The sequence below is a fragment of the Mustela erminea genome, chromosome 13, assembly GCF_009829155.1.
Source record: "Mustela erminea isolate mMusErm1 chromosome 13, mMusErm1.Pri, whole genome shotgun sequence".
Classification (NCBI taxonomy): Eukaryota; Metazoa; Chordata; class Mammalia; order Carnivora; family Mustelidae; genus Mustela; species Mustela erminea.
This window is the reverse complement of record NC_045626.1, coordinates 92467465-92484350: the sequence shown is the minus strand read 5'-3', so window position 1 is coordinate 92484350 and position 16886 is coordinate 92467465. Positions and strand designations below refer to the sequence as shown.

At 54.7% G+C, this 16886-nt stretch overlaps 1 protein-coding gene across 3 annotated transcripts in view; it reads left to right on the top strand.

The window, feature by feature from the left end:
* Positions 1-15518, top strand: part of GOLGA3 (golgin A3) — a 46739-nt gene extending 31221 nt beyond the window's left edge. For 2 of the 3 annotated variants that reach the window (XM_032309791.1, XM_032309789.1), the window contains exons 13-25: positions 498-761; positions 1232-1326; positions 2061-2277; positions 3966-4109; positions 4683-4880; positions 5657-5773; positions 8359-8498; positions 9063-9195; positions 9420-9542; positions 10270-10434; positions 11248-11411; positions 11981-12196; positions 12299-15518. In XM_032309791.1, the coding sequence (XP_032165682.1) occupies positions 498-761; positions 1232-1326; positions 2061-2277; positions 3966-4109; positions 4683-4880; positions 5657-5773; positions 8359-8498; positions 9063-9195; positions 9420-9542; positions 10270-10434; positions 11248-11411; positions 11981-12196; positions 12299-12395 (2073 nt within the window). In that variant the 3' untranslated portion in view covers positions 12396-15518. Of the gene's footprint in view, positions 1-497; positions 762-1231; positions 1327-2060; positions 2278-3965; positions 4110-4682; positions 4881-5656; positions 5774-8358; positions 8499-9062; positions 9196-9419; positions 9543-10269; positions 10435-11247; positions 11412-11980; positions 12247-12298 lie in introns of those variants that run through there. The other variant, XM_032309790.1, reaches the window with a different exon arrangement.
* The last annotated feature ends 1368 nt before the right edge of the window (positions 15519-16886 follow it).

Here is a 16886-nt window from a genome sequence, read left to right as displayed (position 1 = left end):
CTGGGCTACGACACGGACTGACTTTCCTGTTAGCGCGTCTCTGAGAAACGACACCCTGCCGTAGCTGCGGTAGGTCCTGGCCCGGGTGGAGGGCGGGGGCTCATGTCGCATGGGAGCAGAGCCCGTGCGGCCGTTGGAGGAATGAATGCCAAGTGTGGCTCGCACCAGCATCTTGAGGAAGGCCGACCTGAGGGACAGTTAGACGTGGTTCTGGAGTTTGTTGCTGGGACGCCAGCAGGGGGAGGACCCAGCGGAAGCGTGGCAGTGTGGCCGAGCGGGAGCACTCGCCTGGGCCCCAGGGAAGGGGAGGCCGCCAGGTGACCCTGTGCACATCTCCCAGATGTGCTCAGATGCGTGAGCTGACGCTGTGCCTCAGCTAATGGTGTCCTGGAGCTGGTGAAATGCGTTGTCCGTAGTGCAAGACATGGCATGCCGTGCACCAGCAGCGAGCCCTTCCGCTGAAGGAGGCTGCGCGTCAGCTCTGTCTTGTCGGGCAGGTGATGGTGGAGGCCTATCGGCGGGACGCCACCTCCAAAGACCAGCTCATCGGTGAGCTGAAGGCCACGAAGAAGAGGCTTGACTCGGAGCTGAAGGAGCTGAGGCAGGAGTTAATTAAGCTTCAAGGGGAGAAGAAGTCCGTGGAGGTGGAACACGTGCGCTTGCAGAAGGAGGTGTCCCACGTCCACCAGCAGATGGCCGACCTCGAAGGGCATCTCCGGTCGGCACAGAGGGAGCGCGACGAGATGGAGACGCGCTTGCAGGTGGGACGCACTTGACTTCAGGGGTCGGCCAGATGTGCCTCGGGGTCTGTCGTGCAGGGTAGAGGGCAGGACAGCCTGGAACAAGTCCGTCCTGGAAGGACAGGCAGACAGGCAGACGGGCAGGTCTCCTCACTGGAGGCCGCACGGGGCTGGAGGCCGTCAGCCATTGGTAGTTCACTCCAGCAGGCGCTGGGAGGGGCCCTGGCGGGCTCGGGGAGCGCTGGTCCCTCGGGGACTACGGGCGGAGCCGCAGACAGAGGCTGACCTGGGCATTCCCCGCAGCACTCTGGACAGCTCTAAAGGGATCGCTTATACAGAGAGCGAACCTCTGTCAGGGTCCTTCAGAGCCTTTGTGCCTGAGGGTGGCCATGGACCAGCAACACTGAGCCACGAGAGCCTGGTCCTGGGAAGCAGGCTGCAGGGGAGGGCTTTGCTCTGCTCACTTTGTCTTTTCTCCCCTTTCTCGGAAGTCTTTGCAGTTTGATAAAGAGCAAATGGTAGCTCTTACAGAGGCCAATGCGGTGCTCAAGAAGCAGATCGAAGAGCTGCAGCAAGAAGCCACCAAGTACGTGGGCCCGAGCCGCGCGGGGGCGGAAAGGGTGGGCGCGGGCGGCCTCGAGCCCTGTCGCAGCAGCTGAGGGCTGGGGGACCCCGAACACGCTGTCAGTGGAGCCCTTGCCGAGGAGAGGCAACACGGGATCCACTTGTAGGCAGCCGGGGAAGTCAGATTGCAAAGCTAAGGCTGGAGGGCGGACCCCGCCCTGCATCGGTGGCTGCCGGTGGTTCACAGGCACAGGCCTGTGTGTGTGTGTTCCACGGCAGGTGCACGTGGCAGCCCCTGCCCTTCCCGGTCCAGCCGCGGGGCTGACGTGTGTGTATCCCTCCTGCTGCGTGTGTGCACTCCAGTAGCTTTTTGGGGCCTTTAATGCCTGTGGCATCTTGTGTCCTGCACGACCTTACTTTCATCACGGGAGGTTACCTGTGAGCCGCACCGTTGGGTTATTGCTGCCGCCCCGAGCACAGGGAGTGCGCGTCTGCGGGGACAGACGCGTTCTCTGTGTCCCATGAGGTCCCTGGAGTGGCTCTGGGAGGGGAGCGGGATGGAAGGAGGTGCGGCGCTAGGCCCTGGGGGGGCAGTTGCCGCTGGCCCCGTCTGGGGGATTGGGTCTGGGGGGGGCAGCAGCTGGCCAGGGTGGGGCTGGGGGCGGGTGAGGACCAGCCTTTCCTTGGTGCCCGCGCCAGGGCTTCCTGTCGGGGGTGAGTTCGGACTCCTTCTCTGTCCTGCCTGCCGCACCCCAGGGCCATCACGGAGCAGAAGCAGAGGATGAAGCGGCTGGGCTCAGACCTGAGCAGCGCTCAGAAGGAGATGAAGACCAAGCACAAGGCCTACGAGAACGCGGTGGGCATCCTCAGCCGCCGCCTGCAGGAGGCCCTCGCAGCCAAGGAGTCGGCAGAGGCAGAACTGAGCCAGCTGAGAGCCCAGGCGGCCAGCGGCAGCAGCGACCTCCCTCTGCACGTGGGTAACCATCTGCTCCCGGCTGGGGTGCCAGGTGTGCGGACTCAGTACTGGGGACTCGACGTGTTGCGAACGTTCACATTCTGAAGACCTGGAGAAAGATTGGAGACCCGGGGCAGAGCTTAGCGTGTCGGCCACATCTCTGTAAAGTGTCGCGCTAGCAGCGTGACCAAGGGCTTGAGCGCCGCCCGCACATTCTCTCAGTTAGGCCCTGCACGCCTGCACAGGGCACACCGTCACCTCCTCCCTCAGCCTCCCTGCCCACTCCTGTCCTTCTCCACAACGCCCTGGTGTCTGGGGAGGGATTTCCTAAGTGCCCGTGGGGGGGGTGGGGAGTGGTGGGGGGTGTATTTGCAGAGTCCAGGAAAGCTTCAAAAGGAAATAATCTTTTTCTTTTTTAAGATTTTATTTATTTATTTGACAGAGAGAGATGACAAGCAGGCAGAGAGGCAGGTAGAGAGGCAGGTAGAGAGAGGGAAGCAGGCTCCCCGCTGAGCAGAGAGCCCGACGCGGGGCTCGATCCCAGGACCCTGAGAACACGACCTGAGCCGAAGGCAGCGGCTTAACCCACGGAGCCACCCAGGCACCCCGGCCAGCGTCAAGTTTTATCCGATTCTGTTAATTTGCTTTTTGTTTATTCCTAGCCAACGTTATCACTTACGTTTAGTGATTGTGTTTCTTACTAAACGAAGTTGGTCTTTTTTTTTTCTCTCTACGTAAGAATTTAAAAGTGGGAAGCTATATAGCACATTGTTTTCTTACCAAATTAGGTAAATTTAGTACTTCTTTTACCTAATTCTAAAATAATGGGAGGAGGGAAATTTATTAAGTTGCAATTTCCCTTCAACCTAAAAATATTTCTTGGCTTGTTTCTTGATTCTCTGGCTTCCCCAGTGTCAGAGACAGACTGTAAATGCCTCCGGGGCCTGCTGTTGTGTGTCCCCGCCACCGCCGCACAGCAGCCTCAGAGCCGGAGTCCTGGCTTGGTCTGTGCCTCACCACTTGTTAAATGGGGCCTTCGGCAAGTCCCTCACCCCCGATCCTCAGTAAAATGAGGCCCAAATGGAGGAAGCGGTAGATCCTCCTTGATCAGAATGGCTGTGAGACGGGCGCCTGGGTGGCTCCGTTGGTTGGGCAGCTGCCTTCGTCTCAGGTCATGATCCCAGACTTCCAGGATCGAGTCCCGCATCGGGCTTCCAGCTTCTTGGGGAGTCTGCTTCTCCCTCCGACCTTCTCCTCGCTCATGCTCTCTCTCACTCATTCTCCCTCAAATAAATAAATAAAATCTTTAAAAACAAAAATGAAGAAAGAATGGCTGTGAGCGGAGACACACGGCTGCCCGCAGCAGCGAGCGTGTGCACGCACGTGGGCCCGTAGTTCTGCCGCACCTGGTGCACTTTGCTTGCCGCAGCGAGTAATTTGTCATTCTTGTTTGTAAGTCAGAGTTTTTCTGTATTTTCAAAACGTTTGACTGGAGGAATTACTTTGTGAGTTGTTAACGTGCGCCCACTGTGGTGGGGTCACTGGGTGCTGCCGGGGGAGGGAGGTCCGGGGAGAGGTGCCTGCGAGGCGGTCAGCAGGCTGACGCGGTGGGTGCGGCAAGGCAGCCCTGCAGGGAGGGACCTGAGTGCCGTCACATGCTGTCCTGAAGCCCACGGCGAAATCCCCCTTCCTGTCCTGGCTGGTAGGAGAGGATCCAGGCTCTGGAGGCAGAGCTGCAGGCTGTCGGCCACAGCAAGATGATGCTGGAGAAGGAGCTCCAGGAGATTATCGCACTGACCAGCCAGGAGCTGGAGGAGTACCGGGAGAAGGTGCTGGAGCTGGAGGACGAGGTAGGTCGCGCTCCAGCCCCGCACAGCTGGACGGGCCTCTCTGCTCCTGTGCGGCTCTGGAGAGGCAGAACCCTCCGCGCCGTGCTTCCGTGTGCCGTCTGACCCCTTGTCTGGGTCCCTCTCACCCCCGTCCCTTACTGCCAGGCTCCCCACATGCTCTCCCGAGCACCCCTTGGTAGTGGGTTGTCAGAGTGGTAGGGTTAAGATGTGCCCGGTAAGAACTCTCTGGTTGCAAATAATGAGAAAATCTATTCTTTTTTTCTTTTCTTTTTTTGAGAAAACCTGTTCTTTAAAAGAATTTCATGTAACTCTTGGGCCCAGAGAGGCTGTGGCTTCAGGTGATGCTACATGTGGCAATTGGTGATGATGTCCCCAAGGGCTCACCCCAGGGTCCCCGGCTCCCTGGGGGAAAGCTAGGGGGCTGGGACCTGGGGTGTGCTGTATCTGCTGCAGTCCTGGGTGGGCTGTTGGAGCTTTTTGGCACAGGTGTTGTGTTCCTGGTGTGGGGAGCTTAGCTCCCTTAGCCAGAACAGGTAACTCGTGTCGGTTCACAGTGGCTTCGATCTGTTTCAGCTTCAAGAATCCAGAGGCTTTAGGAGGAAGATAAAGCGCCTTGAGGAGCTGAATAAGAAGTTGGCCCTTGAGTTAGAGCATGAGCGAGGAAAGCTTACAGGCCTGGGGCAGTCCAACGCCGCTCTCCGGGAGCACAACAGCATCTTAGAAACAGCTTTGGCCAAGAGGGAGGCAGACCTGGTTCAGCTGAACCTCCAGGTACTCGGACCCTTTGCCGGAGGCGGGGGACTTGCTGCAGGGCAGGTGGCTCTGGGTCTGGCGCACGTCACCTCATGCAGTTGTCCCTGCCACCCACAAGCAGAGACAGGAAACGGGGAGGATCTGGTGACGTTTGGAGCCTCGCGGGGTGGGGCAGGGCTGGGAGCCCCCAATGCCCCCTTAACAAGGTGTGGAGGCTCTGGGCCCCGTCCGTGAGCTTCCTGGCGGGTGGGGGCCTCCCTGCTCAAGCTGATCCCACTGTTTACGACGGGCTCTTCCTGTGTAACTCAGCGCTGGGATATGGAACCTGGGGGCTCTCTCCAGACCCCGTTCTCACTCCTCAGGCTCTGCAGCCTCTCTGAGGATGGGGAAGCAGGCCTGGCACTTCAGGGCCATCTTCACGGGGCAGTCAGCAGCCAGATCCGGCCCCTGTCTCCAATGACCCAGCCACCAGAGAGCTTTTGAACTTTTATTTGGCACTGGTTCCCACCCCTGCCATGTCTGGTGGCCTCCTGCATCTGCGTTACCGGCCTCACCAGGGACGTGTGTGTTTCTAAGCCCCGATTACAGGCAGCCTTTGGGTTCCTTGCTCTGTGCTTGAAAACGGCCATCTCAGACTTTATGTTCTCCAGAGATGGAGTTCTCTCTCCTTGGCCACCTTGTGCCTTTGTAGGTAACGCAGGATGATGTCGTGTGCCACTGTCCTGCCAGGTTCCCCGCGGGGCACTGGGGCCCCACAGGCCTTCCTCCCTTACCGTTCCGGTGATGTGCCGTAGGTGCAGGCCGTCTTGCAGCGGAAAGAGGAGGAGGACCGCCAGACAAAGGAGCTCATCCACACCTTACAGGCCGCGTTGGAGCGAGAAAAGGCCAAAGTGCACAGCCTCAAGGAACAGGTGAGTGGCTAACTTCCCCCTGGTTCTAAACGGCAACTTCAGAGCCTGTGGCAATGCAGTGTGTCTGAAAACTGCGTGTGTGTGCCCTTGATGCCTCGCTTCCCTTTTAGGAATTTATTGTACGAATATCTTTGCTGATGTGTTCCAACAGCAGTGTCATCACAGCCTTGGTGACAGTGACAGCTGGAGGGAGCTCTGATGTCCGTCCCTAGAAGAGTGGACTTGGATTAACCCAGATGCAGTCATATGGGCCCAAGACGCACGCACAGAGCCCTGTAGACATACTTGCTGGAGGACAGTGTTGCACACATAGTCTTGAGTTAAAAAAGCAAACTGCAGAGCAATGACCCCGCTAGTGTTAAGAGAGCAATCGAGAAAGAAGGTTGCACGCACCTTTGCCGTTTCCTGGCAGGCTCCTTCCCATGCTCAGGTGCCCGCCAGTGCATCAGGTCAGTCTTCCAGAGAGAGGCCTGCCTCGCCGCCCCTGTGGGCTGGGCCAGACCTCAGCCCCTAGGGTTCCTCAGCGAGTGCATAGCCATGATTCCTCAGCAGAACATCAGCATCATGGCTTGAGGGCCAGGACTCACGTACCCTCATGTCCCCAGCACCTGGCACCAGAGAGATGTTCACAATTTGGGGTTTTTTGTTTTTTGTTTTTTGTTTTTTAATTTTATTTCTTCAGTGTTCCAAGATTCAGTGTTTATGTACCACACCCAGTGCTAGAATGTGTTTGCTGCGTGTACACGCTCAAGGGTGTTTGTCACATCCTTTAAAAGTGTCTCCATGGTGTTACGATAGAAATGTTCTTCCTTTTTTTGGGGCGCAACAGTAGAATAATCTTTTAAGAGAGAACAGTTTTAAGATCTGTTAAGTACATGTTGCTGTGGGGGATGCCTGGTTGGCTTAGTTTGGCTCAGGTTCTGGGACCGAGTCCCACATCGGCTCTGTGCGCAGCGGGGAGTCTGCTTGGGATTCTCTCCCCCTGCCCCTCCCCACATGTATGCATGCTTGCTCGCTCTTGAAGAATCTGTTACTGTGAACAGACCCCGTTTGCCTTGCCTGTAGTTGTGGGTTTTGTTTTTTTTTTAATTTTATTAACATATAATGTATTATTTGTTTCAGGGGTACAGGTCTGTGATTCATCAGTCTTACACAATTCACAGCGCTCAGCATAGCACATGCCCTCCCAGTGTCCCTCACCAGCCACCCCATCCCTCCCCCTGTGGTTGGTTTTTCTTCCTTGCGTGGAGTTGAGCTGAGTCAGCTACCCTCCCTACTTTTCTACTTTTCCCCCAGTTCCGGTCTTTTGCTCACTTACTAATTTTACTCTCCCTTTAATGGAGATGAAATTAGGAAATCTGTAAATAAAAGTGTTGGGGAAAAGGATGGATATGTGACATGAGCTTCCTTTTTTAAGGGCAGTAACTGAACAGTCCTCATTTATCTAAGTGGATTTCATGTAATTGTCTGGATTGTACAAACAGTACATACTAGTAAAAAGGAAAAAAAGTAAGATTAAAGATCATCTTGAATTTGCATCTAGTGATAAATCACTGTTAACATCTTTTGTTGGAGTTCTGTTTCTTTTTGTTAATAAGAGTTTTTTCTATATTTGACTGTCATGTATCGTAAGTGTTTTTATTTAACTTTTATATTTTTATTTTTATTTATTTATTTATTTAAAGATTTTATTTATTTATCAGAGAGACAGAGGGGAAGGGAGCGAGCACAGGCAGACAGAGAGGCAGGCAGAGGCAGAGGGAGAAGCAGGCTCCCCGCTGAGCAAGGAGCCCAATGTGGGACTCGATCCCAGGACGCTGGGATCACGACCCGAGCCGAAGGCAGCCGCTTAACCAACTGAGCCACCAGGCATCCCTATATTTTTAATTTTTTTAAAAAAGATTTTATTTATTTGGCGGAGAGAGCACAAGCAGGGGGAGTGGCAGGCAGAGAGAGAAGCAGCCTCCCTGCTGGGCAGGGAGCCAGATTCGGGGCTTGATCCTAGGATCCTGGGATCATGGCCTGAGCTGAAGGCAGTTGCTTCACCGAGTCAGCCCCCTAAGGCGCCCTTTATTAAACTTGAAAAAATGAAGTCCTTGCTTGTGCTGTTAGATAAGAGAACTGAGTTATCAGAAAGGAAACTGGAAGATTTTGTTATACTCTGAGAATTTGCCGGTCTCGGAAACCTTGGGAGAAACTGCAGTCGGCCATGGGAAGGCGACTGTGTCATGGCGCGGTTAGGAGTAGCTTCAGCGCGGCTCCTCGGTGTGCGGGGACGGCGCGTTCTTCCCCAGAAACATCCGCCGCGACTGGATTTAACAAGAACGAGACGGATGTCCTTGAGGAGGGCGACCAAAACTATTTGTTGGCTCGGCAGACGCTGGTGGCTGTGTCACCTGCCTGTGCGCCAGGCGTGTGTTAGGGCTTCGGTCCTCGGGGAGTTTGAGAAGCTTTGGAAGAAACGATGGGAGGGGCGGCCGGGGCGCGGGTGGGGCCGGCGGCGGCTCTCCTCGCAGACGGCACGCCGGTGTGCTCCGTGTGCTTCTGGCCCCTGTCCTTGGTGACGCTGGTTTCTGTCCTTGTAGGTTGCTGCCGCCAAGGTGGAAGCAGGACATAACCGCCGCCACTTCAAGGCCGCCACCTTGGAGCTGAGTGAGGTGAAGAAGGAGCTGCAGGCCAAGGAGCAGCTGGTGCAGAAGCTGCAGGCCGAGGCCGACGCTCTCCAGTGAGTGCCGCCGGCGGGGGGCTGGGTCCGCGCCGCGGCTGGGGTTGGGCGGGCAGGGCCGCCACATCTTCCAGTTAGGACGTCCCACATGTGCAGGTCACCCAGGTTCTGGCAATCTCTGCACTCTGGAGGCAGATCTAAGAAGGAGAATGTATCTAATCTCTGTCTTAGGAAAGCTGCAGCTCAACTCTGAAGTTTCTGGCCGGACGTGGGTGTCCCCACTGCATACCCGAGGGTCCTTCGCCAAGAACAGAGAGCCTCATGTGAGGGGCAGGTGCCCCGAGGGCTGGGCGCCACCACTGAGGTTCACCGCAGCCTCCATTTAGGGTGGCCTTGCGTTGAGCACATGCAGGGGCTTTTCTCACATTGTCATCCGTAAAATGGGCAAAATGTCCTTCCCGGGGCGTCTCTGACGCCCAGTCACAGCAGAGCACCCAGAGCTCCTAGAACGGTCCCTGCCCAGAGTGAGCAGCGTGTGAGTTTCTGTCACCCGTAGTGGGGAACCACTTTGTGTGTGGGGGGTAGGGGTGCTGTGACTTCATGCCTCCTTGTTTTTTATGCTAGGATTCAAGAGGGGAAACATTCCCAGGAAATAGCACAGTTCCAGGCAGAGCTGGCGGAGGCCCGGACCCAGCTCCAGCTCCTGCAGAAGCAGCTGGACGAGCAGCTGAATGAACAGCCTATAGGAAACCAAGAGGTGACCTGCTGGGGAGGCTCTGCACCTCCGGTTCGCAGGACTGACAGAGCTAGTCTCCCCTGTTGACGCGTTCAGTTCTCTCACTCCTTGTCTGCTCGGAAAGGGATATTTATTCTTTCTAAGTGTGATATTAAACAATGCACAGAGATGTAGTTCGAGCAATTTATAGTGTAAAAAAGCCACTTCAAAATTCTTTTGGTCATGTGACCTTCTCCCTTTTCTAGATGGAAAATCTCAAGTGGGAGGTGGATCAGAAGGAAAGAGAGATCCAGTCCTTGAAGCAGCAGCTAGAGTTGACGGAACAGCAGAGTAAGAAGGAACTGGATGGAATACAGCAGTTGCTGCAGGTGCGTGCTGTGGAAAGGCCCTGGGGCGGAAAGTCCGGGGCTGTTCCTCACAAGGTCTAAGTGCATGATGTGAGTTACCCCCGAACCAAGCACTTCCACCAAGCCGCTTTGCGGGCGCTACCATTTCAGAAAGAAGGCCAGGTCACACAGCTAAAGGAGGCCCAGCCCCAGCGCTCCGTGTGCCCTGGGCTGAGCTGTGTGAAGTGTACCGGGACTGGGACCTGACAAAGCCCAGGCAATGGGACAGCACATGTGGGAAGTTCACGAGTCTGTGATAGACTTTTCCACAAAGAGATCTATGTGCGGGCTTGACTGCTTGAGTAAAGAATCAGGAAGAGACTCTCGCCAGGACTCCTACTTGTGCATGGCTGGCGTGACAGGATTGATTTATATCTTTCTTCCTAACGGTGACGCTTACTCCAATAGCTGACCTTGGAGTTGGATCAGGTGACTCTTGGAGTCCACTGTAGACAGTGGACACGAAAGTATTGCTCGTTCCTCAGCAGAGGCTTTGAAATTTGGGTAAGAACGTTGAGGGCTGACTGTAGCGGGTGCTGCCCAGCCCAGACCATGGGACGGAAGTAGGCTGGTGTGGCAGCGCCAAATGCAGCATCACAGAAAAGTGTGTGTTACGTTTCCAGCCCCTTACCCTTGGGACATACACAGATCTTAGCAGCGCATGTAAGATCCTTCAGATTTTAAAAACGTGTGACTTCCCTTTCTTTAGAATATCAAAGCTGAGTTGGAGGTGGTGCGGGAAGATCTGTCCCTAACCCAGAAAGAGAAATTCGTGCTTCAAGCTAAAGTGTCGGAGCTGAAGAACAACATGAAGACTCTGCTCCAGCAGAACCAGCAGCTCAGGCTGGACCTGCGGCGCGGCGCGGCCAAGACGGTACTCGGGCTTGGTGCCCTCGTGGGGTTCCCTGGGCCTGTGGCACCCCTGCTGGGCAGGCGGCTGGCAACCCTCCGGTCGCTCAGCCTTGAAGTTCTGTTTAGCCAGTGTGGAGCAGCTCCTGTGTGAAATAAATGATGCCAGGGTCTTGTGCTTGGCCACAGGCCAAACCCTTTTATTTTGGTGCCTTTTCCCAGAGCCTTTTGCTGCTTTTTATGAATTCCGGTATCATTTTGTTGTAATACGCCTTATAAGCCATACGAAGGCTCATCTGCTGGTGTTCGCAAGAGCCCCTGGGCTAGTCAGTGCGCCGGCTGGGGCCAGCAGCTGCCACGTGGGCTTGGGGGCCCCGGGAAGCCCGCGCAGACCCTCTGTGCACCTGGCATTGGTTTCTCTGCTCGGTCCACGTTGGTGGTCTCCCGGTGCCAAGAGATCGTTCGGAGTCAGAGTCTGTTGAGCACTGTTGGCCTGTCTGTGGAAAGAGTTTGAAGTTCTAGAAAGGGGAGTTGTAGGAGTGAAAAATTGGCTTAATTTCCTAGGGATATGCGGGGTCAAGGCTGTGGTCCTCTGTGGAAAGCGCCCCAGTCCCCACAGGGGTGTTCTCGGCGAGCTCGGCCCGTCCTCCCGAGCAGCCGGCGCTGCGGGTTGCCGTGTGAGCCGGCGCGCTCTCGGGCGTCAGGAAGGAGCTCAGCTCTCCGCCGGCTCTCCCTGACGCCTGGGGCTGCGCTTGGGACGGCCGGGCGCCGCGTAGGGGAGGCTGTGGTCGGTGTCCGCCTCCAGGCGAGAGCGCTAACCGCGTGCTTCTAAACACAGAGAAAGGAGCTGAAAGGCGAGGCCAGCTCTTCTGGCCCCGTGACGCCGGTCAAGATCCCCGACTGCCCTGTCCCGGCCTCGCTGCTGGAGGAGCTGCTGAGGCCCCCGCCTGCCGTGAGCAAGGAACCGCTCAGGAACCTCAACAGTTGTCTTCAGCAGCTGAAGTATGAGCCGCGCTCTGTGTCCTCCCTGGGCCCTGGAAGTAGATGGCGTGTTCGACTTGGGGGAATCCTGTTGCCAGCCCTGTGAGCCCCAGAGAGGCTGGGCAGGTCTGGGCTATGTGCGATCACTCAGGCCCTCGGTCCCTCCCATATGGGAGGCCTGCCTGGAGCTGGGTGGCCCTTAGGAGCCCTACACGTAGCTGGAGGTTTTGCTCCCAGCAGCCTGAGGCCAGTGTTGGTGGGGCGTGGCCCCGTGGGGACATCTTTCTGGCCCTGTGAGCGGAGGCCTTGTGCACGTGGCTCTCAGTGCTGTCTCACCCACCTCCTCCCTGAGCGCAGGCCCGGGTGTGCCAACCTCCGCACACGCAGAGAGAAATACTGAGCCCCGTGAGTCATGTGGCCGTATGGGTGCTGCTTCCCAGATAGACGGGTCTGTCCGCCCCCCGAGGGTGCCGCAGATGCTTGTTGGGATCTGTGTTGGAGAGGACCCGTTGCCCCTTGGGGAAGTCAGAGCGTCATTTCTGGCTCTCATTTGACTGGCCTGCCTTCCTCTGCTCCCCCGGTCTGCCCAGGCAGGAGATGGACAGCCTGCAGCGCCAGATGGAGGCACACGCTGTCACCGTGCACGAGTCCCTGTCCTCCTGGACGCAGGGGGACCCCGCCGCCAGCGCTGCTCTCTCGGGAGATGATGCCAACCCCAGAGGAGATACGGTGCGACACAGCCAGTGCAGGGGCTCCGGACAGGCGCTGGGAACGGCAACCGCCGAGCACCCCCGCTCCGAGTGCTTGTAACTACCCAAAGGAATTTTCATTGATCAATATTATTTATTTGACTGTTTGCTCTGTGTTTTCTAAGAGATGAAGTTGAAATTTTGCATCTGCCTTTTCAGGAGTAAAAGAACTGAACAGGAGCCAAGGATTGGAGAAATAGTCATTCGCAGATCTCAGCTAGCTTCCCCACGAAATGACCAAATGCTAACAACCTAGTTTAGATCTCAGTGAGTTTCTGATTGTGTCCGAAGGGTTCCTTCCAGAAGAAGGCCTCTGGCGAGTGACCTTCGATGCTGCTCTCTGAGGGCTGATGCCCGCCAGTGGCCACTGGTGGAAACACTGCATGACTGGGTCCCGTTTCTCTCTTTCCTGATTCAGTGAGAGCTTTACCTCCCTGCAGAAATGAAACTTGATTTGCACCTTTGGTTTTATTTTACTTTCAATAGTTATCTCACCATAGGATGTGTACATAAATACCGAAAATCATAAGCTAATCTTCAAAAAGAATATGTCCATATTATTTAAGAATGACCTGAATTGTCTTTTTATCGATTGCCTTTTGAAAATCTGCTGTCAGGAAGTAACGTACGTGTAGGATTTAGGGATGTCGGTCAGAAAATTATATTTTAAGAAATATAATTATTTTATTTACTGTACCTTCTAAAACCAAATATTCTTGGAGCGAAAGGTTTTTTGTTTCAGTTTCACTTTATTTTTGAGAGCCTTGTCCTGAGTGCACACCCCCACCTGACCATCGATGCTGCCCGGCCTCACTCCCCTAGGCTGTCCCTTGGGCGGGCCTGGAGGCCACAAGGTTACCAGTGACCACACACTGGCCTGACATGGGTGATGTTTGGGGAGAGGCCGTAGGAGAGGTGGGGGGAGAGGACCAGGGCTTCCTGCAGGGCTCCAGGCCAGGCGCAAGTCTTCTTCAGGCCTCCTCCCACCTGCCCGGCTCCCCCACCACTGTGCCCACGTGAAAATCCATCCATCGGGGCCTGTGTGGTCATCAGGGACATGCCGAACGCGTGGTGACAGCCTTCAGAGGCCCTGTAACCTCTCATCTGGAGGGATTTCTAGCGGGGGCAGGTGATCTCTGTGGGAAGGCGGTGGAGGCCTCCTGAGATCTCCTATAGGTAAGAGTCTGATTGGGAAGCCGGCTCCCTGAGCCTGTGGGAGATTGACTTGCTGTCTGACCCATGAGGGCTGTAACTCTGTCCCCTGGCCACGTTGGCCAGGAGATCCAAGCTGATAGTTACCATTGTGAGTTAGAGAAGAGAGGCCCCTGGTGCAGATCTGCGGGTCTTAGGATGACGTTGGAAGTGGTACTGATCAGGCCAGATACGCTTCTGTTGACCTGCTTATGTCTCTCTTGTGGAGAAAACGGTTTGGTATTTTCAAGCCGTTTGTCTTATCTTACGCTATCAGAAGGTTAATTGATAAAGTAGCGTTAACCACAAAGAAGCTTAGCGTTTAAAAAAAATTCCCTAGCAAGTATTGAAATTTCTGAAGTATGTATATCACTTGTACAGGGTTAATCTTGAAATAATACTTGAAGACTTTTCATTATAAATATATCCTATTTTTCATCTTAAGTTGGAAATTGTTTTTGACAAAATTGGTTTGTACCATTAGAAAAGAAAAATTGTAATTTACATTCTTATTTATTTGGGGTGTTTCATCCTCAGTTTTAATTTTCAAACGAAGACATGACACTCAGCCTCACGCTGCGGCTCCTTTCCCACTGCTGCGTACTGGAGGTCTTCCGGCGAGAGCTGGTCACTGTGCATTTGTCATTAGGAAAGGGCAAACGGATTCTGAATAATCCTCAAGTGAAAGCAGATTTCTGTTCCTCACCCCGTTTCCCTCATGTCTTACTTGCTGTGTGTGGGTGCGCCCCTGTGCATGCGTGGGTGCGGTGCGGGTGCATGTGCCTTGTGCGTGGGTGGGTGGGTGTGTCTGCACACATGTGGGCGTAGACAGGTGTGTGTCCCTTGTGCGTGTGTGGGCATGGGCGGGTGCGGGTGCAGGTGCCGGTACAGGTGCCTGTGCGCGCGTGGGCGTGTGCCTTGTGCGTGGGTGTGTGCAGCCCGCAGCAGCAGTGCCCCCTGCTCTCCTGACATCATCCTGTGCCGCTGTCGTCACCCACCTTCCCGTTCTGTCAACACCCAGCCTGCCTTTGGTCTGATTTCCCCAGCTGTCCCCACGCACTGTCATGTCACCTGTGTGGCCTGCAGCACCTGACCTGGGGCCCTTTCGTGCAGGGGCCCCTGACACTGGCTTTAGGGTTCCTTAGCAGGTCTCCTGAGAGAGGAAGCTGGACTTTGAAATCCCCTGCTTCTGATTTGTTGAGGCTTACTTTTCAATCTCTGAGGGACTTGATGGGCGCTGCTGCCTCCCGGGCGACGTTCTGCATGAGTATCATTTGAAATAGTCTGTCTGTGGGCAGAACGTGTGAATTTGGGATTTACTCATGGAAAACAGTTGTCCAGTCTGGAGTGTTTGTAAGAACAGGCTGCTGCTACGTCGTGTGTGTGTGTGTGACGTGTCCTGTGTGGCGACTGTGTATGTCGTGCCCTCACTGCAGAGGACGCTGGTTTGGACGGTTCGTAATGTCATTTCTTGTTTCTCTTACGTTCCAAGAAAAGGCTTGTTGCAACGTGGTTATCGCTGACTTTTCCCTGGAACACATTGGATAGATGCCGCGGATCTTATGGGTTTACATGGTTTTGTTCTACTGTTTGGAAGGTATGACAGGCAACGTTTTGACAGGATGTGAAAGTGGCTCTTTCTCTGGCCTGGGTCCAGGTCATGGGACAGACCTGCTAGGGAGATTCTCATCACACTCTTTCTCCGTTGGAAGACTTTTCTTGGTGTAGGGGTACTTACTGCAGAAGCCATGGCATTATTCCTACTCCTGTGAGTAACTTTTCAAATAGAAATGAAGTGTCCTGTGTAAAGATTTCTAGTAGTGAAAGGGACCAGCGTGTCTGAAAGCAAGTGTCCTGGAGCCTTCCTCAAGAACGCTGTGACGTGTGAGACATCCTGAGCCTTACTCAAACACGTTCCAGGCAAATCTGATTGTGTGGTGGTCTCAGGCTATAATGGGATCCTTGAGGGTAATGTTGTAGAGGATCTAGAAAACTGGATGGCTTTTACGTTACTCATTTCTGTTAAAAATTTTCTCATGAAAGGGAGTCCTCAGGTCGGGGCCGTTAGGGGAAAGGTGTCACCATGCACAACAATTGTAACTTTAAAAAGCATGTTGATTTTTTTTTACAAATTTAAGTGTGCTGGGGAATTCCTTAAATTTTGTGCAATAAACTATTTTTTGTTAAAGATTTTCGTATTTCATTGGGGGGCCTTATTTTAATATATATATTTTGCCATATTTGGGAGTAACTTTTATTTCGTGTTGCTATAAACTAACTGTTTAACTGCTTGTCTTAAAAGAGCACTTTACTGTTCTGCTAAAAGATTCAGATGGGTGTGAAATCTGACCGCAGTGGAAGAATGGAGTGTGTTCGCCGCGCCCTTCCCCCTAGCCACTCTGCACCTGCTGTCACACGCAGGGGGTGTGAAGGAGAGAAATTTTGCTGAGCAGTCCAAGAGACCGGGGGCAGGTGCCCTCCAGCCTGCGGGCATGTCCCTGAGCATGTCCCTGTATGGGGGGCTGCCTTCACCGCTGGCTCTCAACGACTGTAAGGGCTGACAGCAGCTGGACCGTAAGTACTTCTCTGAGCTTCCACCTCATGGCCCAGTTCCCCCTCTTCCATCCGTATTCTTTTTTTTTTTTTTTTTAAGATTTTATTTATTTATTCAACAGACAGCGATCACGAGTAGGCAGAGAGGCAGGCAGAGAGAGAAGGGAACAGGCTCCCCGCTGAGCAGAGAGCCCGATGCGGGGCTCCATCCCAGGACCCCGAGATCATGACCTGAGCCGAAGGCAGAGGCTTTAACCCACTGAGCCACCCAGGCACCCCCCCATATTCTCGTTTTGATCAAAAAAGAGTTAGCCGGACACGGAAGGTCTTCCGTTAAGTGTTCCTATTAATGACCAGCATGACAAAACTGTACAGCCAAGAAGTAAACTAGTGATCACAGAATGTGGCTTTGTGGTAGGCTTTCTGCAGTTCTTTCCTGGGCGGCTCCGTAACCAGGGGCCAGGGACACAGGCGCTGCACAGCCTCAGGGCAGGATCTGACCGCCTTCTGGTCCTTCTCGCCCCGACTCCCTGAAACGGGGCAGCTGCAGTCTCGGTTTTCTCTACAGTGATCAGGAGAGGAATGGTTCTGGGCCCCGAACCTTTCCCTTTCGTCTGTAAAGTTGCTAAACCTTTGCGAGCACTGAATGAGCGCATGCATGGGTTTCGTTTGAGGCTTGCTGCGCCCTCTGTGGGCATGCAGTGGGTGGTCATGAGGGGCTGGGCACAGGTCGGCAGCGGCCGCGTCCCGGCTCGGGGGGTGGCAGGTGCAGCGGGAATGTTGTGCTGAGGGAAGGACCCACGTCTTCCCATAGAGGGGGAGCCTGGTGTTTAGAAATCACCAGGTCAGCCAGACATGTCCTACCTCCTGCAGACTGTGTGAGAAATTCAGACAGGATTGTTGATGCCGCTCCTGTCCGGTTCGGGGGATAGGCACGAGCTGCTGGAAGAACCTGCAAGCCTTTCCTAGACAGGAAGGAATTCCCAGTCATCGGCGGCGTCCA